General features: G+C 41.2%; 1 protein-coding gene across 3 annotated transcripts; it reads left to right on the top strand.

The window, feature by feature from the left end:
* Window positions 1-3,510: 3,510 nt before the first annotated feature.
* On the top strand, window positions 3,511-26,542 carry LOC129819809 (acidic leucine-rich nuclear phosphoprotein 32 family member E). Of its 3 annotated transcripts, none has more exons than XM_055876413.1 (7): window positions 3,511-3,637; window positions 15,941-16,090; window positions 16,247-16,369; window positions 20,287-20,449; window positions 20,528-20,649; window positions 20,764-20,806; window positions 23,426-26,542. In XM_055876413.1, exons 2-7 carry the CDS (start codon window positions 16,031-16,033, stop codon window positions 23,506-23,508), a joined length of 594 nt encoding a protein of 197 aa, XP_055732388.1. In that variant the 5' UTR covers window positions 3,511-3,637; window positions 15,941-16,030; the 3' UTR covers window positions 23,509-26,542. The 3 variants fall into 3 exon arrangements, with proteins under 3 accessions (XP_055732388.1, XP_055732386.1, XP_055732387.1); XM_055876412.1 differs by lacking the exon at window positions 3,511-3,637 and adding an exon at window positions 7,175-7,568; XM_055876411.1 differs by lacking the exon at window positions 3,511-3,637 and adding an exon at window positions 7,124-7,568 and having other exon boundaries at window positions 20,287-20,649.
* Window positions 26,543-26,554: the final 12 nt, after the last annotated feature.

Raw genomic sequence — 26,554 nt, 5'->3', positions numbered from 1 at the left:
ACTGCATCCAATTTATTGAGTAGGGTTTTGGAGGCCATTTTGTAAATGACATCACCGAAGTCGAGGATTGGTAGGATGGTCAGTTTTACAAGGGTATGTTTGGCAGCATGAGTGAAGGATGCTTTGTTGCGGAATAGGAAGCCAATTCTAGATTTAACTTTGGATTGGAGATGTTTGATGTGAGTCTGGAAGGAGAGTTTACAGTCTAACCAGACACCTAGGTATTTGTAGCTGTCCACATATTCTAAGTCAGAGCCGTCCAGAGTAGTGATGTTGGACAGGCGGGCAGGTGCAGGCAGCGATCGGTTGAAGAGCATGCATTTGGTTTTACTTGTATTTAAGAGCAATTGGAGGCCACGGAAGGAGAGTTGTATGGCATTGAAGCTCGCCTGGAGGGTTGTTAACACAGTGTCAAAAGAAGGGCCAGAAGTATACAGAATAGTGTCGTCTGCGTAGAGGTGGATCAGAGACTCACCAGCAGCAAGAGCGACATCATTGATGTATACAGAGAAGAGAGTCGGTCCAAGAATTGAACCCTGTGGCACCCCCATAGAGACTGCCAGAGGTCCGGACAACAGACCCTCCGATATGTGTAACTAGCGTAACCATGTAACTAGCGTAGCCATGTAACTAGCGTAGCCATGTAACTAGCGTAGCCATGTAACTAGCGTAACCATGTAACTAGCGTAGCCATGTAACTAGCGTAGCCATGTAACTAGCGTAACCATGTAACTAGCGTAGCCATGTAACTAGCGTAACCATGTAACTAGCATAACCGTGTAACTAGCGTAACCGTGTAACTAGCGTAGCCGTGTAACTAGCGTAACCATGTAACTAGAAGTAGCTGTAGTCAGTAAACATCTTCAGGTGCAGTAGTACTGCACATCAGACCATTCAATTGTTTTCAGACAAAGAAACAAGAAAAATCGGAGTTTCTACAATGGTGAGTAAAGCTACATTTGTTTGGTTGTGTGTTTGTTTGTTCTACACCAATGCACCTGATACTGCAGTTGTTGTTTTTTACAAAAAGCTCATAGCATTCCCTGCCTCTCTAAGATTTGTTTTCTTATGGAAAATGTTATTCAATCTGTTACAAAATATATTTTCTTACATTAACCAGTGTCAGCTTGAGGCCTTCTCTTGCTCTTGCTCTATATACCATAGCTGGCCTAAGAGGACAACAATTAGACTATCAATGCTGCTTGTTAAACTGCAGTTTCATCTTATTTCAGGACCATGAGGACAAACCCAGCCTGCTGCTCTCCTTCCACACTGAGCCCAAGCCTACAGATTTATCAAGTAATGAAAGAGTTCTATTTTGGCTTGCCTATGTTATCACAATGAGATGGGTTCTGTGAGTGGATTTACACACCTTGAATATCACTGGGTCTGAATGCCCTGGACTGCTAGCTAGCTAACAAATGTCAGTCATAGAGATAATTGAAGACTGGTGATAACTTTGCTAACATCTCTCCCGCAGACTCTTAATCGGTCTCTGCTGAGCAGCCCAGTAGCACCAACTCTAGTGAGCTGTCTAAGCCAGTCGTGCCTGTTCCAAGCCTACTCAAACTGCCTGATTGCAGCCAAGCTCTTGCCTCGGTGAACCCTGGGCGCAGGAAAAGACCCTGTGCATCCACACTACAACTTACTACAATAGTCATTCATGTTTCGTTGGTTATGCTACACAATGAAAGACTTAGAAGACAGCACTCTCATTCATCACCTCAGGTTAAGCGGTCCCACCACAAAATGTATTTGAAAATGTATAGGCCTATTTCAACTTCTTTGAACTTTTAGCTTATTTCCCCATTTGTTTGCTGTGTTTTGCATTGCATTTACATTAAAGTTTGACTCTTTAAATCAGTTTTATTTGCAAATCATTTGACTTTTTATCAGGTTGATCGAAATAGCATACATATACTACACACATAGTTTCATTTAGGAGGGGAATGTTTTACAGCTTTGGGAATGTAGTCATACGTTTTCATATTGAACAATAATTGTACATGTTATGAAAAGTCCAGAGGATTTTTTATAAGTACATTTTTAACCTTACTGGAAAAATATGCTTAAAATGCTTATGTTAATGTCATGGACCGTCAGTCTTGCATTCATACTCCATCTATACATTTGAGAGTGATTACATTTGTCAAACCCAATCCCAAAGCTTTATAGCAACAATGTGGCGGGGCTGCCGTTTGGCTGAAGAAACAGTTATAGCTTGTGGTTTTAAAATACAAAACTACAATACAACAGCTCGCAAATCCCCTGGACAAGTCATACACGGTGTGATACACGGCCATCACATTGTCTTAGGGTCGTTCATAATTTAACCACAGGAGGCTGCTGAGGGGAGGACGGCTCACAATAACGTCCGGAACGGAGCAAATGGAATGGAAACCATGTGTTTGATACCATTCCACTGATTCCGCTCCAGCCATTACCTGTCCTCCCAATTAAGGTGCCACTAACCTGCTGTGATTTAACATACACATTCAATTAACTCAATGACAATACTTATAGTTGAGGAAATGCAGTGGTAGCTTCTTATTCCTTTGTGTCTCAATGCATTTTAATCCCATTTTCAACCCAAGAGAGTCATTGTTGCAGCTGCCCCTTGTTGAGGTTTTCCATGAGAATACACCAGTGTGTGTTTAGCATTGTTCTAGTTTGATCTCACCTCAACCCCCACCGTCTATGAACAGCAGTAGGTCACAACGTTGCCGGCGGACAAAGGACTGTAGGAAACGCTGCAACTATGTGAGAACAGTCCACTATCAGGGTCAAGGAGGAGAATCACTGGGGTTCCACCATGAATGGCATTCCATCGCAATGAGTCCTAGAATTTGACCCCTGACCTGCTATGTTTCTGAAATGATCATTTCAAAACTTAAATCAAAAGGTCTATAACATCTTACTACCTTGAAAGTTATAGCACTTCTGAATATTTTTGGGTCACAAAGCATGTATAGCTGCCCTAATCAGTGCTGGAATATTAACCAATCAAGATTATTGACAAGTACTCAATGAGAAGTGGAATGGCAGAGAGAAAAAACACTGTTTTAGTACCTAGAATAACTGCTAAGTTGTGGTAAACATTATGTTAATGTTATAACAGCATTATTATGCCTCTATTCAAAGACAAAGTTGACAAGGCAGATAAACTCGTTGGTTGAAGCATTATTGCACCCTCTAGAGATTTGCAATTAAAAATACATGTACCAGGATACAAGGCATTGCAATGTCTGTGCATTGTGATTACACATATCCAGTTTCATCTGGTTTTGACTTCATCCTTGCGCCGTCTGCCATCTTGTGGACACTGATAGTACAGCACACTGTTTTTTGGAGGATAACTTCCTCCTGTACAGTTACCAGAGTTGCTGTTGTGCCAATTGTGCGCCGCCCTATGGGACTCCCAATCACGGCCGGTGATTGAGATGAGATGCAGTGCCTTAGACCGCTGCGCCACAATTACATTTCTCATGACTGGGTGTGCAATATCTGTGGATCCATAAGTGATACTAAAAAATAGCTTGTGGCGACAGAGCAATGTTGGATATCAAACTCCATTCTGGTAACTTGATGAACAAATCAGCTTAGCGAGTAAGACTCCGGATATTCACTCCTCTCAGAGGTCAGTGTGGGTTGTCCCTCTGGTGGTCACCTTGAGGCATTGCATTCATCCTTTTTCATTCTATAAACATTATTATTTAATTTTTTACAATGGGTTAGCAGATACTTTATGATAATCTGACATACTAAATCAATAGAGCTTGAGCCTAATTTGCATGCTTTGGAATAGATTATGTTTCCTGCAATGTAAGACCACACATTTGTCCAAGACAAATACACAAAATAGGCCTACACAGATTTATAGTAATACCATCGAACAGACATGCCATTTTGAGTCTCCATCCCCATTTGATCAATAATGAAAGATTAGAGTGCACGCATAGCTTTTAAAACACCACATTCTTGATATGATGCAAGACTGAGTGCAAAGGACTTTGGTCTATGAGAGCAAAGCAACATTGCACAGATGGTGTGGCTTACTGCCTGTCCTCTTTAAGCCCCCATGCTTGGGGTGGTTCATGGTCAGCCATTTTGTTAAGAGTTTCAACTGGATATTCTGCCTTGCATATCAAATGGTAGAGCAAGTCTGTTGGCTGCCTTGGACTCCCTATTTAAAAAAACATATTGGGGGGTTATGAAACTCAAATCCTTGTATATAAAATGCATTCGAATATGTTTTACATTCTAGACCTTAAACCTCAGGTTCCTGACCGATACATAAAATGTGAGGGAATTAAAGGGTGGTGGGGTGACAAGGGCTGTTGCGCTTGAAAAAAGGCACCAAAGAGAACAAAGAGTGGGTGGAGTTCTGGTTTAAGGCTGCGGGTCAGATATTTCAGGTTCTGAGCATATGTTTCTTTACCTCTACTTTACGCAAACATTTTTTTTGTGGTCTCCTTCCCTTCACATTTCCCACTGTTAATCGTGAATTATAATTCTACAAGTTTTACCGGTAAAACGTCCATGCAGCATCTGCATACCAACCATTTGATCTCAATCAGTTTCATGGAGATATGCATTTAGATCTTCTTGAGTTGTACATTGTTGTTTCGAAGTAGCCTTCAGTGCTGTTTTTAATGATGTACAGTGAACGAATTTTAGAGCAGATGGTTTACCTGTGTATTTTGCCTAGTGACGCGCGCTGTTGAATTTTGGCCACACGAGGGGAAAGTGCGGTGGCGTTTTTGTCCTACAGTAAAGTAATACTACGCTATTATATTCAGTTCTGTTATATATATAATAGTATTCTACATAACAGAACCAAATATATATATATTTGGTTTTGTTATGTAGAATAGTATTATGATTCGATCTTGCAGTGGGCTCGTTTGAATGGTAAGGCAAAAGCAACCGACTAGAGTATACGAAAGTCCAGGAGTGAAGTCGGGGGTATGCATCTGTGACAGCCGAAAGTCTGACACTGATGTGGTTTTCCAACAGCAAGGCTCAGTGCAACATGGCATTGCTGCCATTGTTTATACGTTTTTATTTGTAGTGTTTAAATAAATATATAAATACATGTGTGTATTTCTGTACAGCACTTTGAGATATCAGCTGATGTAAGAAGGGTTATATAAATTGATTTGATGTGTGTACGTTGTACTACCAATTGGAGAGACTCAAATATCACATTCACATACCCACTGTATACATGAATCATGCGAAGTTAGTTCCTGTTTCAGTTATGTCTTTGGTCACATTTACGTGAGCAAACAAAAACACCCTAATGAGTGGTTGACAGTAGAGCCCCACAGTGGGGGTGTCATAATACCCACAAAACCTAGCGGTCAAACACGGAAATGATTCCAATCGTTTTTACACCATTAATTTTTCCCATGGGGAATTTAATGGCTGTGTTTCGTGTAGGCTTACCCTGCCGTGACGTTTTGATAACTGTGTAAAAAAAAAAACAAGGGATGTGTTTCATGTAAGCTTACCGTGGCATGACGTTTTGATAACCATGTCAATCTCTTCGGACAAGGCGACTTTAATCAATATATTCAGCTCTATCTACGCTCAGATCCGAAAATGCTAATTAGCGTCAAAGTAGACATAATGCAAGACTATGAATCCCGTAGATATCTCTAGCTGACACCTTTGCTAACAGGTATTGTGTCAATTTAAAACTTGCACAAGACAGTTCACAGAATTGTCAACAAAAAAAGAAAAGCCAATTTATGAATGACTAACTTTAGCTAACATTAGATAGTCCAGATCATCATGACATTTGTAGTTCTTTATGATAGCCACATTAGGAGCTAATTAGCATTTCATTTTTAGGGGGTAAATACAGGCAAATATCTTGATAAAAGTCACCTTGTCCTAAAGAGATTTACATGGTTATCAAAACGTCACGCCAGGGTAAGCCTACACAAAACACAGCCCTTATTGTAAGTGTTTCTAAAATCCCCTACGGGAAAAATGAATGGTGGAAAAACCAATTGGAACAATTTCCTTGTTTGACCGCTAGGTTTTATGGGTATTATGACTCAAACTATGGTACTCTATGCAGGTGACGGCTGCTATTGTACCGCCTAGCCCAATTGTCCTTTGTATGTTCTTTATATATACTTGTGTTCCCCAATGTACTTTTTGTATTGATTTGCTGTTAATAATAAAATATATATTTAAAGATGGATGCATGATGAAGTTGTGAAGAGCAACTGCAGAGATTTGCAGTAGACTGCAGTCAAAACTTAATGACCTTTGATCACATATTTTTTTGTAAAGTTCATGCAGTTGTCATGTAGTCGCAAATCGGACAATTTCTATCCCCATAATGCAACACAAGGCGTGATCATTGGGTCACCAATTTGACAAAAGTGGTCTGCTCGAATGCGCCCATTGATTCAGCTTTGATCTAACTTTATTAAATTAACACCATTGCCAGAGTAGCCTGTTCTCTACGAGTAGAGCCAGAGAGGAAGAGGTGAAGCGAGAGGTTTCACTCGTACCAAAATCTGTCCAAAATTAGACCAAAACGTTTCTGTGTGCTTATTTTGCCTCCCCGCAATGGGACAACGACTCCCATTGCTAGGGTGGAGACATGAGCATCTCATCATTACGTCTGTAGGCTACAGATTTCTGGTAGAGCAGAGACTATGGGCTTGTTTGTAGACGACAGTACAGGCGACCTCCGATTGACTAATCTACAAAGAACCTTGTATTATAAATAACTAGTACTCATTATTATTTGTAGATCAATCAGTCACAATTTTCCCATGATACATTACGGTTTTGATCCTCTCGAACACAGCCTGTACGTAAAGTAGAATTTAAACACATGCGTAGAACGTGAACCGCACATGTGCAGAAGCATCAGGATTTTTTGTCCGGAGGGAAAAAGGTCAGAGAAAAGTCGGATCGGCAGCCACTCTAATCTTGGTTTCCGCCAGATGACACAGTCAGAAAGTCAAAATTGGCTACAAAAATAAGGCATTTGGCCCTTTTTAATGTTAGGCTTACAGTGAGCAGTGTGGTTAAAGTTAGGGTTAGGTTTAAGACGATACATTTTAGAAATGGGCGTGGTTTATCCATAATTATGGGCGTGGCTTGTCCATAATTATGACTTTGTGGCTGTGTTAACTAGTGACGACCCCGACGGTTTGAAAGAAGATATTGACGTTCGCATTGACCCATCTAAAGCTACTGCGCGCGCAATCACAACCAATCACCTCCGGCGGCTTATGTTGATCGGCATGATCTGTTTGATTGGTGTGTCGATCATCCGATTAAAATTAGGGAAGACAGGACTGGCCTATCAAGAACTCCACAGGGCGGGATTTGATAGAGGGGGCTGTGTGCGAAGTATCATGGAGGATCAGTAAGAGAACTGTGGCCATCCAAGAAAGCTGAGCTGTGGGTCCAAGCACTGGAGTTTCAGAAAATTTGATTGGCATTTTTTTTACGTTAACGTAGTGTTTTATATTTTATTAATAATGGAGATGAAGAAGAGGATCAGTTTAGAATTGAGGAATAGGACACCAGCGGAGGTAAGTTATCTTAAAAATGAGGAGATAACTATACGAGCCGATAACCCAGAGAAGAGCGGACTTCTTGCGAGGTTCCGCTCTGCACATGGACAACAAGAGAGGATGCGAGTACGAGTACAAGTTTTTTTTTTTTTTTTAGTTTTGGGGGATTCTGATTATTCGTCCTATCACAATATATGTTGGTTGCTGTACAAAAACGAACTGCAAGTATCCACAAAGCAATTTTGATCGCTTTGTGATTCTAATAACATTTTATGTTAACACTGTCTTTGCCATCATCCTCCTTGTCTTGCGCCCGGCCAGAGATCCATTGAACGTTCAAGGTGGCGGAGCGGGCATACTTATGAAGAACATTATGCTATTTTTGTGAGAGTAATTCAATTGTGAAAAGCCAATAACATCGTAATAAGGCTCTGCTGACGTCGTGTTGACTCCTGTAGTATAGCAGGCTAATCCAAATACAGAGAATTCACGACTGCCGTGGAAATGTGAAATAACTTTTGAGACGCGATTAATTGGTTTGTCTTGAAAGTTCCCTGATGTTATTCCATATGGATGCCGATGCAAATAACTATTTAAGTCGAATGTAAAAACGTAAGCTTTCCATGCGTAACGAGCGTTTTGACCGGTCTTACCGGGTTAACCAAATGGCACAAGGAGCTGGTTGGTTTCTCTGAGCGGACATTTTACTAATCGAATGGGTTTAGCTAATACCCAATTCTTTTACCATAGTATTTTTCTAAAGTCCACGGGATGTAAACATCAATACTTCGATGTTATATGAACAACGCCTGCAAGAATGTATACGCAATTTATAACCAGCACGCACGCGAGTTGACCGTTCTCGGAGCGAGACGCGCAGGCAATGACTACGGTGGCGTCAGTGTAGCTGTTTTTTTTGTGTGTTTTTTTTTGTACAGTGCAGGCTTTTGAGCCCTATTTCTGACGTGCGGGGAGTGGAAGTCATTTTGTTGCATCTATACACGAGCCCATTTTGACTGCTATAACCGGTTTAACTAAATTTAGACACACGCAAATTGATAAATGATGCGTATTTTATAGTAGGCCTAAATCCAAATGTAGAAAGTCAACTTCCAAACGAATTTCCGATAGCCTATACGACTCACCCAGCCGGCCATAGCCTACTGTACTCCGATCGAAAAGCAAGTTGTCTTTCGCCTCCATGTTATAGTGATTATGTAACAACAGGCTTTTCCTCGGTATGAAACGACGACGTCTTTGTAAAATATGTGTGTGTGTATATATATATACACGCATTCAAGTGTAGCAGAGTTTGTGGTCCTGCTCTGCGTTTTACGAATTTAAGTAATATGGCAGATGGCGTGCGGGGCTCAGACCTCCGCCCCTATTTAGTAGATTAGGCTACAGTAAACCCCCCAACCCTCAGAGACGGCGCTTGTCTGAGGGTTGACAAAACCCATTCATTCATGCCACTGACTCTAGCCTTCATTCGGCAAATCTCATTTCTCTTACAATTTCTATAGTTACAGAACTCTGCTGTGCATTCGGCAGTGAAGTCTGTATAGGATGTAGGCTACATCTCAACCGATGTCTCTCTCGACCACAATATCGAGACGATGCGCACAGAACTCTGTTCATTCACAATCGAGGTATTACGTGAAGATAAAACCAGGCTAAAACAGTGACAATGCCATCTCTGGTTTTGAGGAGCGTGTTATTTATATCTTAGTGGTACGATTTATATACACATTGTATACACATTTTGTTGATGATAAATAACATTGTTAAAACATTAAAACATTTTGCCATATATAACTTGGTACCAGGGTTAGGGTCAATTCATTTAAATTCCAGTCAATTCAGAAAGTCAACCAAATTCCAGTTCCACATTTTCCTAATTAAAAAGCATTGAAGGGAATTGGAATTCCAGTGTACTTTCTGAATTGACCACAACCCTGTTTGGTACAAGTACAGTGCTACTTTGTGCAACATCCGAATAACCACCCTGATGAGTGCCTATAGACAAAAAGGGTAGCATCATGCTTGGAATTATTCAGTGTTTCTTGAATACAACTCACATATCACATGTAGGCTGTACAAGTGCAAGTCAACTGGAGTCAATTTCCCTGATGCCAATATTAAATGTAACACTTCAACTTACTTAGCCATCCCTCCTAACCATCACTCTCCAAGGCCCCTGTGCAGCCAAGTATAGAAAAAATGACTGACTACCACAACTGAAACTACATACTGGTTACACAATAATCTCAAGGCCTTGTTGCAGCAGAGTTTTGTACCGTAAGAGGGTGCTGAAACAAACATGCTTCTGAGAATGCATTTGAGACCCTGTCTACCACGTTAAAAACGTTTAAGAAATATGACAAAGGCTTTAGAGGTTGTTTGTATTTTTTGTTTGTATCATTACTTATTTTGAATAAGAATATACATCATAATGATACTGCTGGAAATGTAGGCCGTCATTGTAAATAAGAATTTGTTCTTAACTGACTTGCCCAGTTAAATAAAGGTTAAATAAAAATATATATATTTAAAAAATTGAGGGCCGTAAACTTGCGAACCTCGGCCCTGAAGGCTGTCAAGCTACAAACTGAATCAAAAGCCAAGATGATTTGTAGTTGTAACATGTTATTATAAATAATCGTTTATTAGTCACTGTATTGTATTATTTTGTACTTGGTACTGAAGTCAATGAGAAGGGTGTTATTTAGATTTTTGCCACAATAGTTCCCCACTCACTAAGAACTGAGGTCGCTAGTCGCAAGCGGAACACACCATAGCAAAGATTATAGATATATCGACGAGAGAGGTTTCTCTGCCCTAACAATGGGAGTCGTTGTCCACCAAACTCCATGCTTGGTGGGCGAAACAATAAAAAAACGCCACCTGCTGGAGGGAAATATTTTCCGCCGAGTTGGGCCTCTCTCTTCCTCTTCTCTGACCAAAGCCACATTTCATTTGGCCAGCATTAGTGATAACAACTAGGGCTGTGTATGTATGACAAAAATGAAAACACGAAGCAGACTTACTATTTGCTCCGAATTGTACGAAATATTGTACGAAATAACCTGCAAAATTCTCCCCACCAAATTTGATTGGTTGCATACACGTGTTTAGCAGATGTTATTGCGGGTGTAGCAAAATGCTTGTGATAAAGTTATTCCCGGCTGTTATTCCCGGCGGTATGTAATAACACAAAACACATTCTGGCCTAATAATGTAAGAAATAACACAAAAAAACAAAACACTATAAAGTTGCCTAGGGGCTAGAAGCACGGCTGCCCTCTTTAACGGCACAATTTTCGTACAGTGCTTGTGCCCTTAGAAAGTGTGGGGGGGGGTTGTTCCCCAATGCTGGACAGGGGGCCCCTACAGGGCCAATAACAGAGCAACTGTTAAGTAAGAGAACTACTCAATCTGATTTTACGGATAACTGGACAACTGGTCACCTAGTTTTTGTTTCAGTTAAGAGCAGAGGGCTTCCATGAGAGGGTGTTGCTGTGCGCAATTTACCTCGTTGAATTCCAGCTTTGACAGTCGCGAAAGGTGCCCATCAGGTGGTGTAGGAAATAGGCTATTAATAACAAAGGTGACCACACTCCCGCTCCTCTGCAGTAAAAGGACTTGATCCTTCCGCAAGAGATTGTCTTCCTAGTATCTTCTTGTTAGTACAGTCTGGGATAGCATATCTGAGATGGTGTAAAAGGACAATATATACTTGTCCTATCTCGACTGCAATAACACGTTTCTTGTTATCAGTCTCTTAAAGATGTAGTCCGGGATCTTAAGGACAACAAATTCGTAACATCTTGTACAAATTGGATTTGTATCATATCGTACCAATTGTACACACATTAAAAAAAATAGCAGGACGTAACGTATCATACGAAATGGACGTCATAGTACACAATTGGATGAAATAGTACACAAAAAAACTGGGACTCATTTTATGAATACACATTTTGGAATTATCCTGTTAAATTTGTTAAAACAAAAAATGTATTTTTTACTGAAGAGACTGGCACTTGATGTTTCATGCCTGTCAATGTCACAGTGATCACAACTTCTGGCGACAATGAAAAGTAGCTAGCTAGCTAAACAGGGATGAGAGACAAGCTGTCCGTCAGTCTCGTAGCCCTTCTGGCTGTCGTTTATCCATTCCTACACTATTCACGCAATTACATTCCCGGACTCTGAGTCTCTGTGACAATTAATTTAAAAAACATTTTTTTGTAATTTAGCAGACTGTCCTATCCAGAGCGACTTACAGGAGCAATTAGGGTTAAGGACCTTGCTCATGGGCACATCGACAGATTTTTCACCTATTTGGATTGTGGATTCAAACCAGCAACTGTTTGGTTACCATCCCAACGCTCTAACCGCTAGGCCACCAGCAGTTTTGCTACCTGATACAGTATCAGCAGTAAAAACTAAATATCTAATGCATTATAGAGTAGCATTGGTAAAAATGCATGGGTAAAAACCCCAGGGTTGGTCTGGGATAATTATAGCCAGCAGATCCAACCCGCTGGTTTACAGCTGCACTAAGGTTGGAAAGGTTTCCTGTGTAGATTAAGACACCGCAGAGCCGGCACGAGATATGGCTCGGGAAACGTGTACCTCAATCCAGGGATGAGAAATGCGTTGTACTCCGAATTGTCCCGTTATCCCAACCATCACACCGAGAAGATCTAACGCAGTAAAAACAAAATATCCCACACATGCTGATATAAAAATTGTAGCTTGTACGAATATTAAAAAACATCGTTCAATTTCTTAACAATGAGTCAACCACGACAATCATTGTCACAATTGGTTTTTTGCTAACTAGTTAGCATGACTACTATCTAGCTGACATCTTGGCTAGTAGTTGGCTTCCAGACTCACTGTCTCCTGTTTTCTGTCCAAATAACTTAACTAAATAGCAAAATATTCCCACCTGTCGTGTTAAGTAAACATGTTTACCCCTTGGGTAAAAACTAGGAAATGTGGAATACTTTTTTTTTGCTCCCCAGCTAGCTAGACCTCTTGTTAGCGAGCTAGTGCGTTTGCTAACTGTAGCTTAGCTAACCTGTCATTAATAAATGTTGAGCTGCTAGACGATAACTAGGGCTTGCTATGGGTTAGCACCAATTATGTATATAAACCCTTAATTGTTGATGTTATGTATTGGCCATTGCGAGGCTTTGAAGTCACCGGTCGGCCATATTGGCACTCCCCAGTAGGAACAGTCCGCCATACGAATGAATGTAATTTTACACTATTTCAATTAAATGTTTTAAGGACACCATTACATGTATTTGTTTTAGTGGTGACCGTAGCATTAATACTAAAAAAAACATATATATATATATATATATATATATATATATATATATATATATATATATATATATATATATATATATATATATGTGGGGCAAAAAAGTATTTAGTCAGCCACCAATTGTGCGAGTTCTCCCACTTAAAAAGATGAGAGAGGCCTGTAATTTTCATAGGTACACTTCAACTATGACAGACAAAATGAGAAAAAAAAATCCAGAAAATCACATTGTAGGATTTTTTTTTTTTATTTTATTTTTTTATATTTTTTTAAATTACCCCCTTTTCTCCCCAATTTTCGTGGTATCCAATCGCTAGTAATTACTATCTTGTCTCATCGCTACAACTCCCGTACGGGCTCGGGAGAGATGAAGGTTGAAAGCCATGCGTTCATTGTAGGATTTTTAATTTATTTATTTGCAAATGATGGTGGAAAATAAGTATTTGGTCAAGAACAAAAGTTTATCTCAATACTTTGTTATATATCCTTTGTTGGCAATGACAGAGGTCAAACGTTTTCTGTAAGTCTTCACAAGGTTTTCACACACTGTTGCTGGTATTTTGGCCCATTCCTCCATGCAGATCTCCTCTAGAGCAGTGATGTTTTGGGGCTGTTGCTGGGCAACACAGACTTTCAACTCCCTCCAAAGATTTTCTATGGGGTTTGAGATCTGGAGACTGGCTAGGCCACTCCAGGACATTGAAATGCTTCTTACGAAGCCACTCCTTCGTTGTCCGGGCGGTGTGTTTAGGATCATTGTCATGCTGAAAGACCCAGCCACGTTTCATCTTCAATGCCCTTGCTGATGGAAGGAGGTTTTCACTCAAAATCTCACGATACATGGCCCCATTCATTCTTTCCTTTACACGGATCAGTCGTCCTTGTCCCTTTGCAGAAAAACAGCCCCAAAGCATGATGTTTCCACCCCCATGCTTCACAGTAGGTATGGTGTTCTTTGGATGCAACTCAGCATTCTTTGTCCTCCAAACACGACGAGTTGAGTTTTTACCAAAAAGTTATATTTTGGTTTCATCTGACCATATGACATTCTCCCAATCTTCTTCTGGATCATCCAAATGCTCTCTAGCAAACTTCAGACGGGCCTGGACATGTACTGGCTTAAGCAGGGGGACACGTCTGGCACTGCAGGATTTGAGTCCCTGGCGGCGTAGTGTGTTACTGATGGTAGGCTTTGTTACTTTGGTCCCAGCTCTCTGCAGGTCATTCACTAGGTCCCCCCGTGTGGTTCTGGGATTTTTGCTCACCGCTCTTGTGATCATTTTGACCCCACGGGGTGAGATCTTGCGTGGAGCCCCAGATCGAGGGAGATTATCAGTGGTCTTGTATGTCTTCCATTTCCTAATAATTGCTCCCACAGTTGATTTCTTCAAACCAAGCTGCTTACCTATTGCAGATTCAGTCTTCCCAGCCTGGTGCAGGTCTACAATTTTGTTTCTGGTTTCCTTTGACAGCTCTTTGGTCTTGGCCATAGTGGAGTTTGGAGTGTGACTGTTTGAGGTTGTGGACAGGTGTCTTTTATACTGATAACAAGTTCAAACATGTGCCATTAATACAGGTAATGAGTGGAGGACAGAGGAGCCTCTTAAAGAAGAAGTTACAGGTCTGTGAGAGCCAGAAATCATGCTTGTTTGTAGGTGACCAAATACTTATTTTCCACCATAATTTGCAAATAAATTCATAAAAAATCCTACAATGTGATTTTCTGGATTTTTTTTCTCATTTTGTCTGTCATAGTTGAAGTGTACCTATGATGAAAATTACAGACCTCTCTCATCTTTTTAAGTGGGAGAAATTGCACAATTGGTGGCTGACTAAATACTTTTTTTGCCCCACTGTGTGTATATATATATATATATATATATATATATATATATATATATATATATATATATATATATATATATATATATATATATATATATATATATATATATATATATATAATACACTTAATAAAAATATAAACGCAACATCTAAAGTGTTAGTACCATGTTTCATGAGCTGAAATAAGATATTCCATATCCATACGCACAACAAGCTTATTTCTCTTTGTTAATAAGCCTTTCCCCATTGCCTAGATAATCCATCCAACAGACAGGTGTGGCATATCAAGAAGCTGATTAAACAGTATGATCATTACAGGTGCACCTTGTGCTGGGGACAATAAAAGGCCACTTTAAAATGTGTTGTTTTGTCACGCAACACAATGCCACAGATGTCTCAAGTTTTGAGGTCATGTACAATTGTCATGCTGACGTCAGGAATCAACACAATCAACAGCCTGATCAACTCTATGCAAAGCATATGTGTCTCGTTGCATGAGGCAAATGGTGTTCACACCAGATACTGACTGGTTTTCTGATCAACACCCTTATCATTTTTTGAAGGTATCTGTGACCAACAGATGCAAATCTGTATACCCAGAGCATAATGAATTTATTTCAATTGACTTTCCATAAATCAACTGTAACTCAGTGTATATCTTTTTATAATTGTTTTATGTATAGCTCCATAATATAATAAAAAAGTATGCATTAAGATGTCTAATAGAATATATGTATAAAAAATGAATTTAGACATTAATAAATGCATAGCTATAGCTTCCAAATTCTTTTCTACAATGGAGGAGTGCCAAGATGGCTGTCAGTCACCCAAGGGTTTATGCACTTTATTTTGTTACCTCTTTTGAAGCCTTGTAGCTTTTTAGCTACTCCAGCCATGGCGTTTTTCAGACATAGGTCCTCCGTCTTGTGTCCACACTACAAAGCATTCAAGCAGAGAATAATTGAGAAAGGCGTGTGCTCTCACAGGAAACAGCGGACTTTAGGTCAAGGATCAGCTTTTCCAATCAACATGTAATAAGATTACAAAATTACATGGTGAATTAACCCAAACAAATGGGGGGGAAATGCAACAAACTAGCTATGCATTTCATTTGGTTTCATTCATTAACATGTGCAGGATGAAATCTCTTGATGCACCACCTCATTGTCAAGTGTCCAATTGATCTTGATTACTGTTCCTACAGGTGGAAGAACTGGTGGTGGATAATTGCCGCACCAGTGATGGTGAAGTAGAGGGCCTGACAGATGATTTCAAGGAGCTGGAATTCCTCAGCATGGTCAACGTTGGACTCACCTCCCTGGCCAAAATACCCTCACTACCCAAACTGCGCAAGGTGAATAGGGAAGCTGGATCCTTTTGAGCAATTGATTATCTCAATCAAAATAATTGAAGTTTGCAAAATTATAAGAAACTCTGGCTTTTTATTTTGATATGCAGGATTACATTTTTCAAGCGATTCATCAGGAAATTGTGTGTTCTTTCCTCACAGTTGGAGCTGAGTGACAACAACATCTCAGGTCATTTGGAGACACTTTCAGAGAAGTGCCCCAACCTGACGTATCTAAACCTGAGTGGCAACAAGATCAAGGGGCTGAACAACGTTGAGGCCCTGGTTAGTTGAGTCGTTAAGGCTACTTCTGGGCTGGTCGTTAAGGCTACTTCTGGGCTGGTCGTTAAGGCTACTTCTGGGCTGGTCGTTAAGGCTATTCAGGGCTGGTCGTTAAGGCTACTTCTGGGCTGGTCGTTAAGGCTACTTCTGGGATTCAGTCAGGGTCTCAACTTACTGTTGAGGTAGAATACACAAGGTGCAATTTAGAAATGTTGTTGTGGATCTGCAATTTTTATCATTCACACAATTAGCCATGTCAGCTAACCATTTTTAGATTGGTAAGATATTCTAGCCAGATATCTAAACTCGTAGTAAATATGGCCGAATATCTTACCGGGCATGCACAGCACCTGCACAGTAGTGGTTGCGGGTCAGCTGTTTGTTCACCCGCAATTGCTAATAACCCATCCTCAACCGCCCGACTATATGTAATAAAGTGAAAATATATGGCTTGCACCCGACCCTAACCCACTAATATAGAAAATGCACTGTAGGCTACAGTCAAAGACGGCAGAACAATTTTTTAACAGTGGGTGGCGTTTTTTTTGTTGTTGCCTGATTTAGATATGTTTCTATTTATAATTTCTGACATTTTGGTAGGCTATTTGTTAGTCAACTTTTCTATAGTTAGATACAGTGCATTCAGACCCCTTGACTTTTTCTACATTTTGTTACATTACAGCCTAATTATAAGATGTATTAAATCTGTAACGGCAGATTTCCTCCTCTTCGTCTGAAGAGGAGGTGTAGCAGGGATCGGACCAAAGCGCAGCGTGGTTAGTGTTCATCATGACTTTAATTAAGACAATAAACGTGAACACTACAAAATATGTGAAAAACCGAAACAGTCCTATCTGGTGCATAGACACAAAGACAGAAGACAACCACCCACAAACCCCAACACAAAACAGGCTACCTAAATATGGTTCCCAATCAGAGACAATGACTAACACCTACCTCTGATTGAGAACCATATCAGGCCAAACATAGAAAACTAGACACACAACATAGAATGCCCACTCAACTCACGTCCTGACCAACACTAAAACAAAGAAAACACAAAAGAACTATGGTCAGAACGTGACAAAATCATTTTTCCCTTCATCAATCAACACACACAACCCCATAATGACAAAGCAAAAACAGGTTTTTAGAATTTTTTGCTTATTTATTCAAAATAAAAAAACTGAAATCACATATATTCAGACCCTTACTCAGTACTTTGTTGAAGCTACTTTGGCAGCGATTACAGCCTTAAGTCTTCTTGGGTATGACGCTAACAAGCTTGGCACACCTGTATTTGGGGAGTTTCTCCCATACTTCTATGCAGATCCTCTCAACCTCTGTCAGGTTGAATGGGGAGCATCTTTTCACAGTTCTTTTCAGGTCTCTCCAGGGATGTCCGATCGGGTTCAAGTCCGGGCTCTGGCTGGGCCACTCAAGGATATTCAGAGACTTGTCCAAGCCATTCCTGCGTTGTCTTGGCTGTGTGCTTTGGGTCGTTGTCCTGTTGCCGCGCTCTGGAGCAAGTTTTCATCAAGGATCTCTCTGTACTTTGCTCCGCTCATCTTTCCCTCGATCCTGACTAGCCACTGAAAAACATCCTCACAGCATGATGCTGCCATCACCATGGTTCACCGCAGAGATGTTGCCAGGTTTCCTCCATATGTGAATCTTGTTTCTCATGGTCTGAGAGTCATTTATGTGCCTTTTGGCAAACTCCAAGCGGGCTGTCATGTGCCTTTTACTGAGGAGGGCTTCCGTCAGTCCACTCTACCATAAAGGCCTGATTGATGGAGTGCTGCAGAGATGGTTGTCATTCTGGAAGGTTCTCCCATCTCCACATAAGAACTCTGGAGCTCTGTCAGAGTGACCATCGGGATCTTGGTCACCTCCCTGACCAAAGCCTTTCTCCCCCGATTGCTCAGTTTGGCCGGGTGGCCAGCTCTGGGAAGAGTCTTGGTGGTTCCAAACTTCTTACATTTCAGAATGATGGAGGCCACTGTGTTCTTGGGGACCTTAAATGCTGCAGGAATGTTTTGGTAGCCTTCCCCAAATCTGTACCTTCGACACAATCTTGTCTCGGAGCTCTATGGACAATTCCTTCGACCTCATGACTTGGTTTTTGCTCTGACATGCACTGTCAACTGTGGGACCTTTATATAGACAGGTGTGTGCCTTTTAAAATCATGTCCAAGCAATTGAATTTACCATAGGTGGACTTCAATCAAATTGTAGAAACATCTCAAGGATAGTCAATTGAAACAGGATGCACTTGAGCTCAATTTCGAGTCTCATAGCAAAGGTTCTGAATACTTATCTAAATAAGGTATTTCTGTTTTTTCATTTTTAATTTTGCGAACATTTCTAAAAACATGTTTTTGCTTTGTCATTATGGGGTATTGTGTGTAGATTAATGAGGGAAAAATAATTTAATACATTTTAGAATAAGGCTGTATTGTAAGAAAATGTGGTAAATGTGAAGGGGTCTGAGTACTTTCCAAATGCACCTTACATGCAGCTTCTCTTCTGTCATTATATTTTGCTCTAGAAGACAAAATAAACCTTTTCTCACCAGAATAATGTCATGAATCAGAGAACGAATGCTTCAATCTAGTTGACATCAGTAAAGTTTTCTGTCATCATCTTTCACGGAGCAAAGACATTTAGGCACCGGGGAGAAAATGCAATGTAAAAAAAGAAATGGAAAGATTTTTTGTGAAAAATTTCCAAATGACATTAGTTTGACCTGTTGTAAGGAAATAGAAAGCTGTAGAAAATGACCCAACATGTTTCTGATAAGATTTCAGTTCGGCTTGGATGCACATTTTATGTGGTTGAAATAATAGCAGCTTCTATGATGCTGATAAAGATGGCACCTCTACAGATGGTATCTGAGCATTTGCATCCTCTCAAGATGCTGAGAGAAAGAAATCCTATTTCTCCACTCCTGTTCCCGAGTAAACATTTTGCCTACATTTTGTGTATAATTTTGCTGCAAGAAATGCTTAATTCTGCAGGAGTTAATATTAAGGCTATGTGAGAGGTTATAGACCTATAGTCATTGTCCAGATTTCAGTTTCCATGTAACCCGTCTGAACTGTAGGCTACAGTTCCCTTGACGTGTCATAAGCCTATTTGAAGTCCCTGTCTTTTGACTATAGAATTTGTATAGCGCCTCACAATCATCACACATAACATAGCCAGCACTGCTATCCTCCTCTTTTACCACTTCACCAACCCATTGCACTTATCGTAAGAGTAGAGGTGTTAACCCTGGTGTCCTGGCTAAATTCCCAATCTGGCCCTCATTCTACCTTCACCACCTAATCATCCCCAGTTTCCAATTGGCTCATTCATCCCCCCTCGTCTCCCCTGTACCTATTCCCCAGGTCGTTGCTGTACATGAGAATGTGTTTTCAGTCACCTGGTAAAATAAATGATACAATTATGAATTTCAAGTATTGTTTTCTCTTGATTCTGCCTGTCCGCCATCCACCCGCCCTTCATCCACACAATATTTAATGACCCTAAACCTGTCCGCCCCGGGGAAATGAAGGCGTGAACTGCGGGTTATGAGTCAACCCACGCATTACTAGTGCCTCTGACATCCAGGCGGCCTCTATTGATTTTGCTAGTCACCCACTCATATCATTAACATAACATTAGTCATGGCAAAATGTGTAGAATTGCAGGAAATTCTTTAAAACTGAAATTAAATCTGTCTGCCCCATGGCAACATTTGTAGAATTGCATTTTTTGAAATAAGTGCTTTAAAAAAAGATATATATATATATTTGTAAACTAATCATCCCATTCACAAGGAGATATGTGGCTATGCTTGCCAGCCTTGTGCATGGAGAGAATTTGTTAATCAGGATTGTCTGGTAAACTCTAACCTCTGCTTTCTAAAACCACAGCAAAATCTGAAGAACCTGAAGAGCCTGGACCTGTTTAACTGTGAGATTACCACACTGGAGGAGTACCGTGAGAGCATCTTTGAGCTGCTGCCTCAGGTCACCTACCTGGACGGCTTCGACCAGGAGGACAACGAGGCCCCTGACTCAGAGGCAGACGACGATGGTGAGCATGGCTACCACATGGTGGGGTTGGTGATATTTCAGCCTAACTTTCTTGAACAAAATACTTCTTCATTCATAGATGATGATGAGGGGGAGGACGGAGCCGGGCCCACAGGGGACTATGATGATGAAGATGAGGATGAGGAGGGCTCGGAAGGAGGAGAGGTTGGGCTCTCCTACCTGATGAAGGAAAAGATCCAGGTGAGACAACTGAAATGTCTGTCATATTTTATCCAAAACCTCATAATGTTTTACTTCCGCCGACTCGAGTCGACACTTCATTTAAAGAATCTTAACCCCCCTCTCCACACACAGGACGAAGAAGATGATGACGACTACGCAGAGGAGGAGGAAGAAGGTGAGGACAAGAATTGTTGTGTTGACCTGTCACTAGTAATCAAACCCAAGTACTCTAGCCTGGAAGTGGCAGATATGTTTGCCTGTCACAGATCTCCTGATGGAATCAACCATCAACATCTCTATTGACATCGGCTCCATGCTGGCTGTTACTCAATTTGTGGCAATGACTCTGTGAAAAGGGGCATTGGCTCTTTGACCCAGGAGGGTTTGACTTCTATTGATCCGTTCCTCAGCCCTGTGTGACTGTTCATTTGTCACTTATCTGTGTTTTGGAGCCAAGCTAGGTCTAACTTCAACACTTAAAACAAGGTTAGAGTCCTCACTACACAGTAGGCAGATAAATCCTTTGGGCTTTACAGGTATCGTAGGTTGTGTACATGTAATCCAGAGATGGTTCAGGCCATTTAGTTGTTACCTTGTGAATGCAGCCAAAGTCCCCATGTGTATACAGTGCATTCGTAAAGTATTCAGTAAAGTATTTTTTCCACATTTTGTTGCGTTGCAGTCTTAATCTAAAATAGATTACATTGTTTTTTCCCCTCATCAATCTACACATAATACCCCATAATGACAAAGCAAAAACAGGTTTTTAGTAATTTTTGCAAGTGATTTTTTTTATTTTTTATACTGAAATATGACAGTATTCAGACCCTTTACTCAGTACTTTGTTGAAGCACCTTTGGCAGCGATTACAGCCTCAGGTCTTCTTGGGTATGACGCTACAAGCTTGGCACACCTGTATTTGGAGAGTTTCTCCCATTTTCCTCTGTAGATCCTCTCAAGCTCTGTCAGGATGGATGGAGAGTGTTGCTGCACAGCTATTTTCAGGTCTCTCCAGAGATGTTCAATGGGGTTCAAGTCCGGGCTCTGGCTGGGCCACTCAAGGATATTCAGAGACTTGTCCCAAAGCCACTCCTGTGTTGTCTTGGTTGTGTGCTTAGGGTCGTTGTGCTGTTGGAAAGGGAACCTTCACCCCAGTCTGAGGTCCTGAGTGCTCTTGAGCTGGTTTTCATCAAGGATCTCTCTGTACTTTTCTCCGTTCATCTTTCCCTCGATCCTGACTAGTCTCCCAGTCCCTGCCACTGAAAAACATCCCCTCAGCTGATGCTGCCACCACCATGCTTCACTGTAGGGATGGTGTCAGGTTTCCTCCAGACGTAATGCTTGGCATTCAGGCCAAAGAGTTTAATCTTGGTTTCATCAGACCAGATAATCTTGTTTCTCATGGTCTGATAGTCTTTAGGTGCCTTTTGGCAAACTCCAAATAGGCTTTCATGTGCCTTTTTACTGAGGAGTGGCTTCGGTCTGGCCACTCTACCATAAAGGCCTGATTGGTGGAGTGCTGCAGAGATGGTCTTCCTTCTGGAAGGTTTTCCCATCTCCACAGAAGAACTCTGGAGCTCTGTCAGTGACCATCGGGTTCTTGGTCACCTCCCCGACCAAAGCCTTTCTCCCCCGATTGCTCAGTTTGGCCGGGTGGCCAGCTCTAGGAAGAGTCTTGTTGGTTCCAAGCTTCCAGTTAAGATTGATGGAGGCCACTGTGTTCTTGGGGACCTTCAATGCTGGAGAAATGTTTTGGTAGCCTTCCCCAGATCTGTGCCTCTGCACAGTCCTGTCTCTGTGCTCTATGGACAATTCTGGATTTTTGCTCTGACATGCACTGTCAAGTTAACTGTAGGACCTTATATAGACAGGTGTGTGCCTTTCCAAATCATATCCAATCAATTGAATTTACCACAGTTGGACTCCAACCAAGTTGTAGAAACATCTCAAGGATGATCAATGGAATCAAACAGGATGAGCTGAGCTCAATTTCGAGTCTCATAGCAAATGGTTTGAATACTTATGTAAATGTAATATTTTAGTTTAGTTATTTTTTTCAATTTGCAAAAATGTCTAAAAATCTGTTTTCACTTTGTAATTATGGTGTATTATGTGTAGATTCATGAGCATTTGTATGTATTTAATCCATTTTAGAATAAGGCTGTAACGCAACAAAGTGGAAAAAGTCAAGAGGTCTGAAAACTTTCCGAATGCACTGTACGTGAACTACTCCTTCAGGACTCTGAGTGGGAAGCTGTGCCTACTGTGAGATGACATCAGTAAGCAGCGCACTTGTATGTGTGTGCAAGGAGTATAAATCACCCCTTTCCTATATAACATGCCAGGGGAAATACTTAGCTACTATATTATACGTAAGCAGTAGATCTGAGGTCTTGGGGATCCTTTGAAAGTAGACTTTGATGTAAGAGAACCGCATTAACATTAAACCAAAATGGTTTAGCCTCTACATTGTTTCGCTAATGGTAATTCAGTCTACAAAGTGGCCTTTGTTACTTGACTGAAAAGATGTATACTAGTGGTGCTGTGTTTTGTTTTCCCCCTCTGGTGTTTTTGAGACTTGTCGTTGGGCGGAACATACGGTGGCTCTTGTATCAACTCCCACATTGCCTGTGGATACAATTTCATAAGGATGCCGATTTCAGAATGAAGGGAAATGCCAATTGGATTTGATTGCTGCTGTTGTTTTTACTTGGTCCTGATTAGAAGTGATTGTTGCCACCTTTTTTACAATCCGACAAATTCTGACTTTTTGATTGGCTTGTGCCCTGTGCAGAGGAGAAGGCAGGAGTCAAAGGGGAGAAGAGGAAGAGGGATGCTGAGGATGAAGGGGAGGAGGATGATGATGACGACGACTAGGCTTGTCTTTCCCCTGCGAACCTCTGGATCCAGATCCAAGTAGAACAATAACCACAAAAAAAGTGTGATCTTGCAGATTGTTTCTCTTTGTATACCATAGATATCACTGTAGAGGCTGTTTCTTTTATATATAAATATATATATGAGATACTATACGAAAAGGAGATTTTATCGACAAATAATTTGTTCATCATTCTAAGTTAAATTACCACTCCAAAAATCTTGTCAATATGCAGGCAGGTTAAAATAAATGGATGTAGGGGAGTGGGTGGGGCTGGATTTATGTTATGGGCTAATTTAAGAAGGGCTGTCGCTGCAATGACCAGCCATCCGCACAACAGAAGTGGCCCGCGCTGTCCCTCGTTGACATCAGTGTTCAACAAACCTCCAGTGACGTTCCAAGACCCATGACAGGCCCGGCAACCCAGAGTCCAGTCCAGCCCAAAGAGATAGAGGACTCATCTTTGTATCTGTGCCATTATAGCATCTGTGACTGCATGGGCAGCGCCATTAAGGCAATCTCCATTTTGAAGCAGTCATTTTTCTTCACGATTGGCTGATCCCTCCTGATGACTCGCAACAGGGTCACCAGGAGGGATCAGCCAATGAAGTTAAAAGTCCTACCCAGTTGACTACATTAAAATGGTGGAGCCCTCAATGGCGCTGCCAATGCTAACACGGCCTTTTGGCCACTAGAGGCCTCTATCATTCTCTATGGCCCAGCCAAGTCTCATCTACCTCTCTGGGCCACGGTGAGAAGAGAATGCACCCTACAGGACAAAACTCTACACAGAACCACCCTCACTACTCAGGCGGCCAGGGATACCAGGCTAGAATAAAAGGCACCATGAAGTTTAGGAACCTCTACCGTCATCACTGTCTGCCACAAGCAGTCTCCTCTTTCTCCCCCCCCCCAACTCATTTGTACCAGATAGTTTCCAGCCATCAATGAAAGTCCTGTCTCCCGTAAGCATAGCAAAGACTGTGTTAGATCCCTCACACAGTACATGACTTGTTTTAGGAATATTTGAAATAGTGGGAGGTTGGGAGATCCAGAAAAGTAGTTAGCAGTTTCTAGCAGTTTCAATACCAGCGTTAGCCCTGCAAACCGACCACAACATTTGTTAGGGCCATAGAGCTGTGGCTTTCCAGGACTGGGGCTGGTAATCTGTATTCTAAATCAAACCTAGCGGTTTGGCCTTAACCTTATCTGTCCTTAACGGATGCAAACCAATATATTTCCTTCTGGTTCAACAGGCCATATCTGTTAACAGCTTTAAATTCTGTAACCTGACTATTAATGTTGTTGTTGCGGTGATAGAGTGGCACGGCCATAATGTTTATATTGAAAAAGTTAAGGTCAAACCGCTTCGGTGTAGGAATGAACCGCATCCCGAAGTAAATTTTTACCTTTGTCTTGCTGTTGATGCAAGTTAGTTTATAATTGTACTGGTATTTTACATAGCAGGAACTTTAATCTATTATTTGTAAGGCAATATGTAAATAGTTTCAGTTCCAACAGTTTGATGTTTCATGTGGTTTTTTTGTGGGGGTTTTTATGACATTTTTCGTCATTTTGTTTTAATATAAAGCACAGGTCAAGGGGCCAAACTCTGACCTAACACACTCAATATAGATTATTTTCCATCCTTGGCTGTTGTGACACGTGTTTTGTGTGGTGTAAACATCTTAAAAGAAGGATTTTGAATAAAACAATATATAAACAGAAAAGAGAATGCTTTAATTAAAATAAATGGATCGTTTTTTGTCTTCAGAAAATGATTACCTAATTACACAAATGTTATTCACTGCTAGGCAGTATGAGGGACATTATATCACACGTAGCAACAATTTATGTACAAATGATGTACAATTTACCAACAAGTGGCCAAAAGAGGGAGAATTTCACTATATTACATTGGCTAGACCAAACGTCTTTGGCCGTCACCAATTCATGCATGAGAAATGTTTCACAAAACCATCCAAACTGTTTCTCTGTTTATAAAAAGGTATTCAGTGAGATGTGAGGAGTGGGAGTGTAATGTGACCCGTAAGGCCTATGAGTTACAGTTCCTCACGAACAGTCTGCTGGCTCAGCGTCTAATACCACACACAGGTGCCATCTGCTGGGCGTCACAGGCATGAATAATTCATGAGGGAGGTCTTGGTAGTTAGAGGACATCGGACATGAAGGGGGTGGGGTTATGTCAGAGATGCAGGGGTGGTGCCACTGGAACATTCCATGAACAATTTATTATACTGGTCTTAGGTTGCTTAGTGCCATGCAGCTATTCCCTCCGCAAGGCAATCAAACAAGCAAAGCGTCAGTATAGAGACAAAGTAGAGTTGCAAGTCAACGGCTCAGACACGAGATGTATGTGGCAGGGTCTACGGTCAATCACGGATTACAAAAAGAAAACCAGCCCCGTCGCGGAATTCGACGTCTTGCTCCCAGACAAATTAAACAACTTATTTGCGCGCTTTGAGGACAATACAGTGCCACTGACAAGGCCCACTACCAAAGCTTGTGGGCTCTCCTTCTCCGTGGCCAACGAGAGGTAAACATTTAAACGTGTTAACCCTTGCAAGGCTGCCGGCCCAGACGGCATCCCTAGCCACATCCCTATCCCAGTCTGTTGTTCCCACACGCTTCAAGATGGCCACCATTGTTCCTGTTCCCAAGAAAGCTAAGGTAACTGAACTAAATGACTATCGCCCCATTGCACTCACTTCTGTCATCATGAAGTGTCACGACTTCCGCCGAAGCCGGTCCCTATCCTTGTTCGGGCGGCGTTCGGCGGTCGACGTCACCAGCTTTCTAGCCATCGCCTATCCACTTTTCATTTTCCATTTGTTTTGTCTTTGTTTTACACACCTGGTTTCAATCCCCCAATTACTTGTTCATTATTTAACCCTCTGTTCCCCCATGGTTATTTTTGAGTGATTGTTTGTCTTGTATACGGTCCGTTATTGTGGGATCGGGAATATTGTGTTGTATTTGTGAATACTTGAGTAAATACGTTGATTACTCATATCTGCTATCCTG

The sequence above is a fragment of the Salvelinus fontinalis genome, chromosome 22 (genome assembly GCF_029448725.1).
Source record: "Salvelinus fontinalis isolate EN_2023a chromosome 22, ASM2944872v1, whole genome shotgun sequence".
Classification (NCBI taxonomy): Eukaryota; Metazoa; Chordata; class Actinopteri; order Salmoniformes; family Salmonidae; genus Salvelinus; species Salvelinus fontinalis.
The sequence above is the reverse complement of the archived record's forward strand: the minus strand, read 5'-3'. Positions and strand labels throughout refer to the sequence as shown.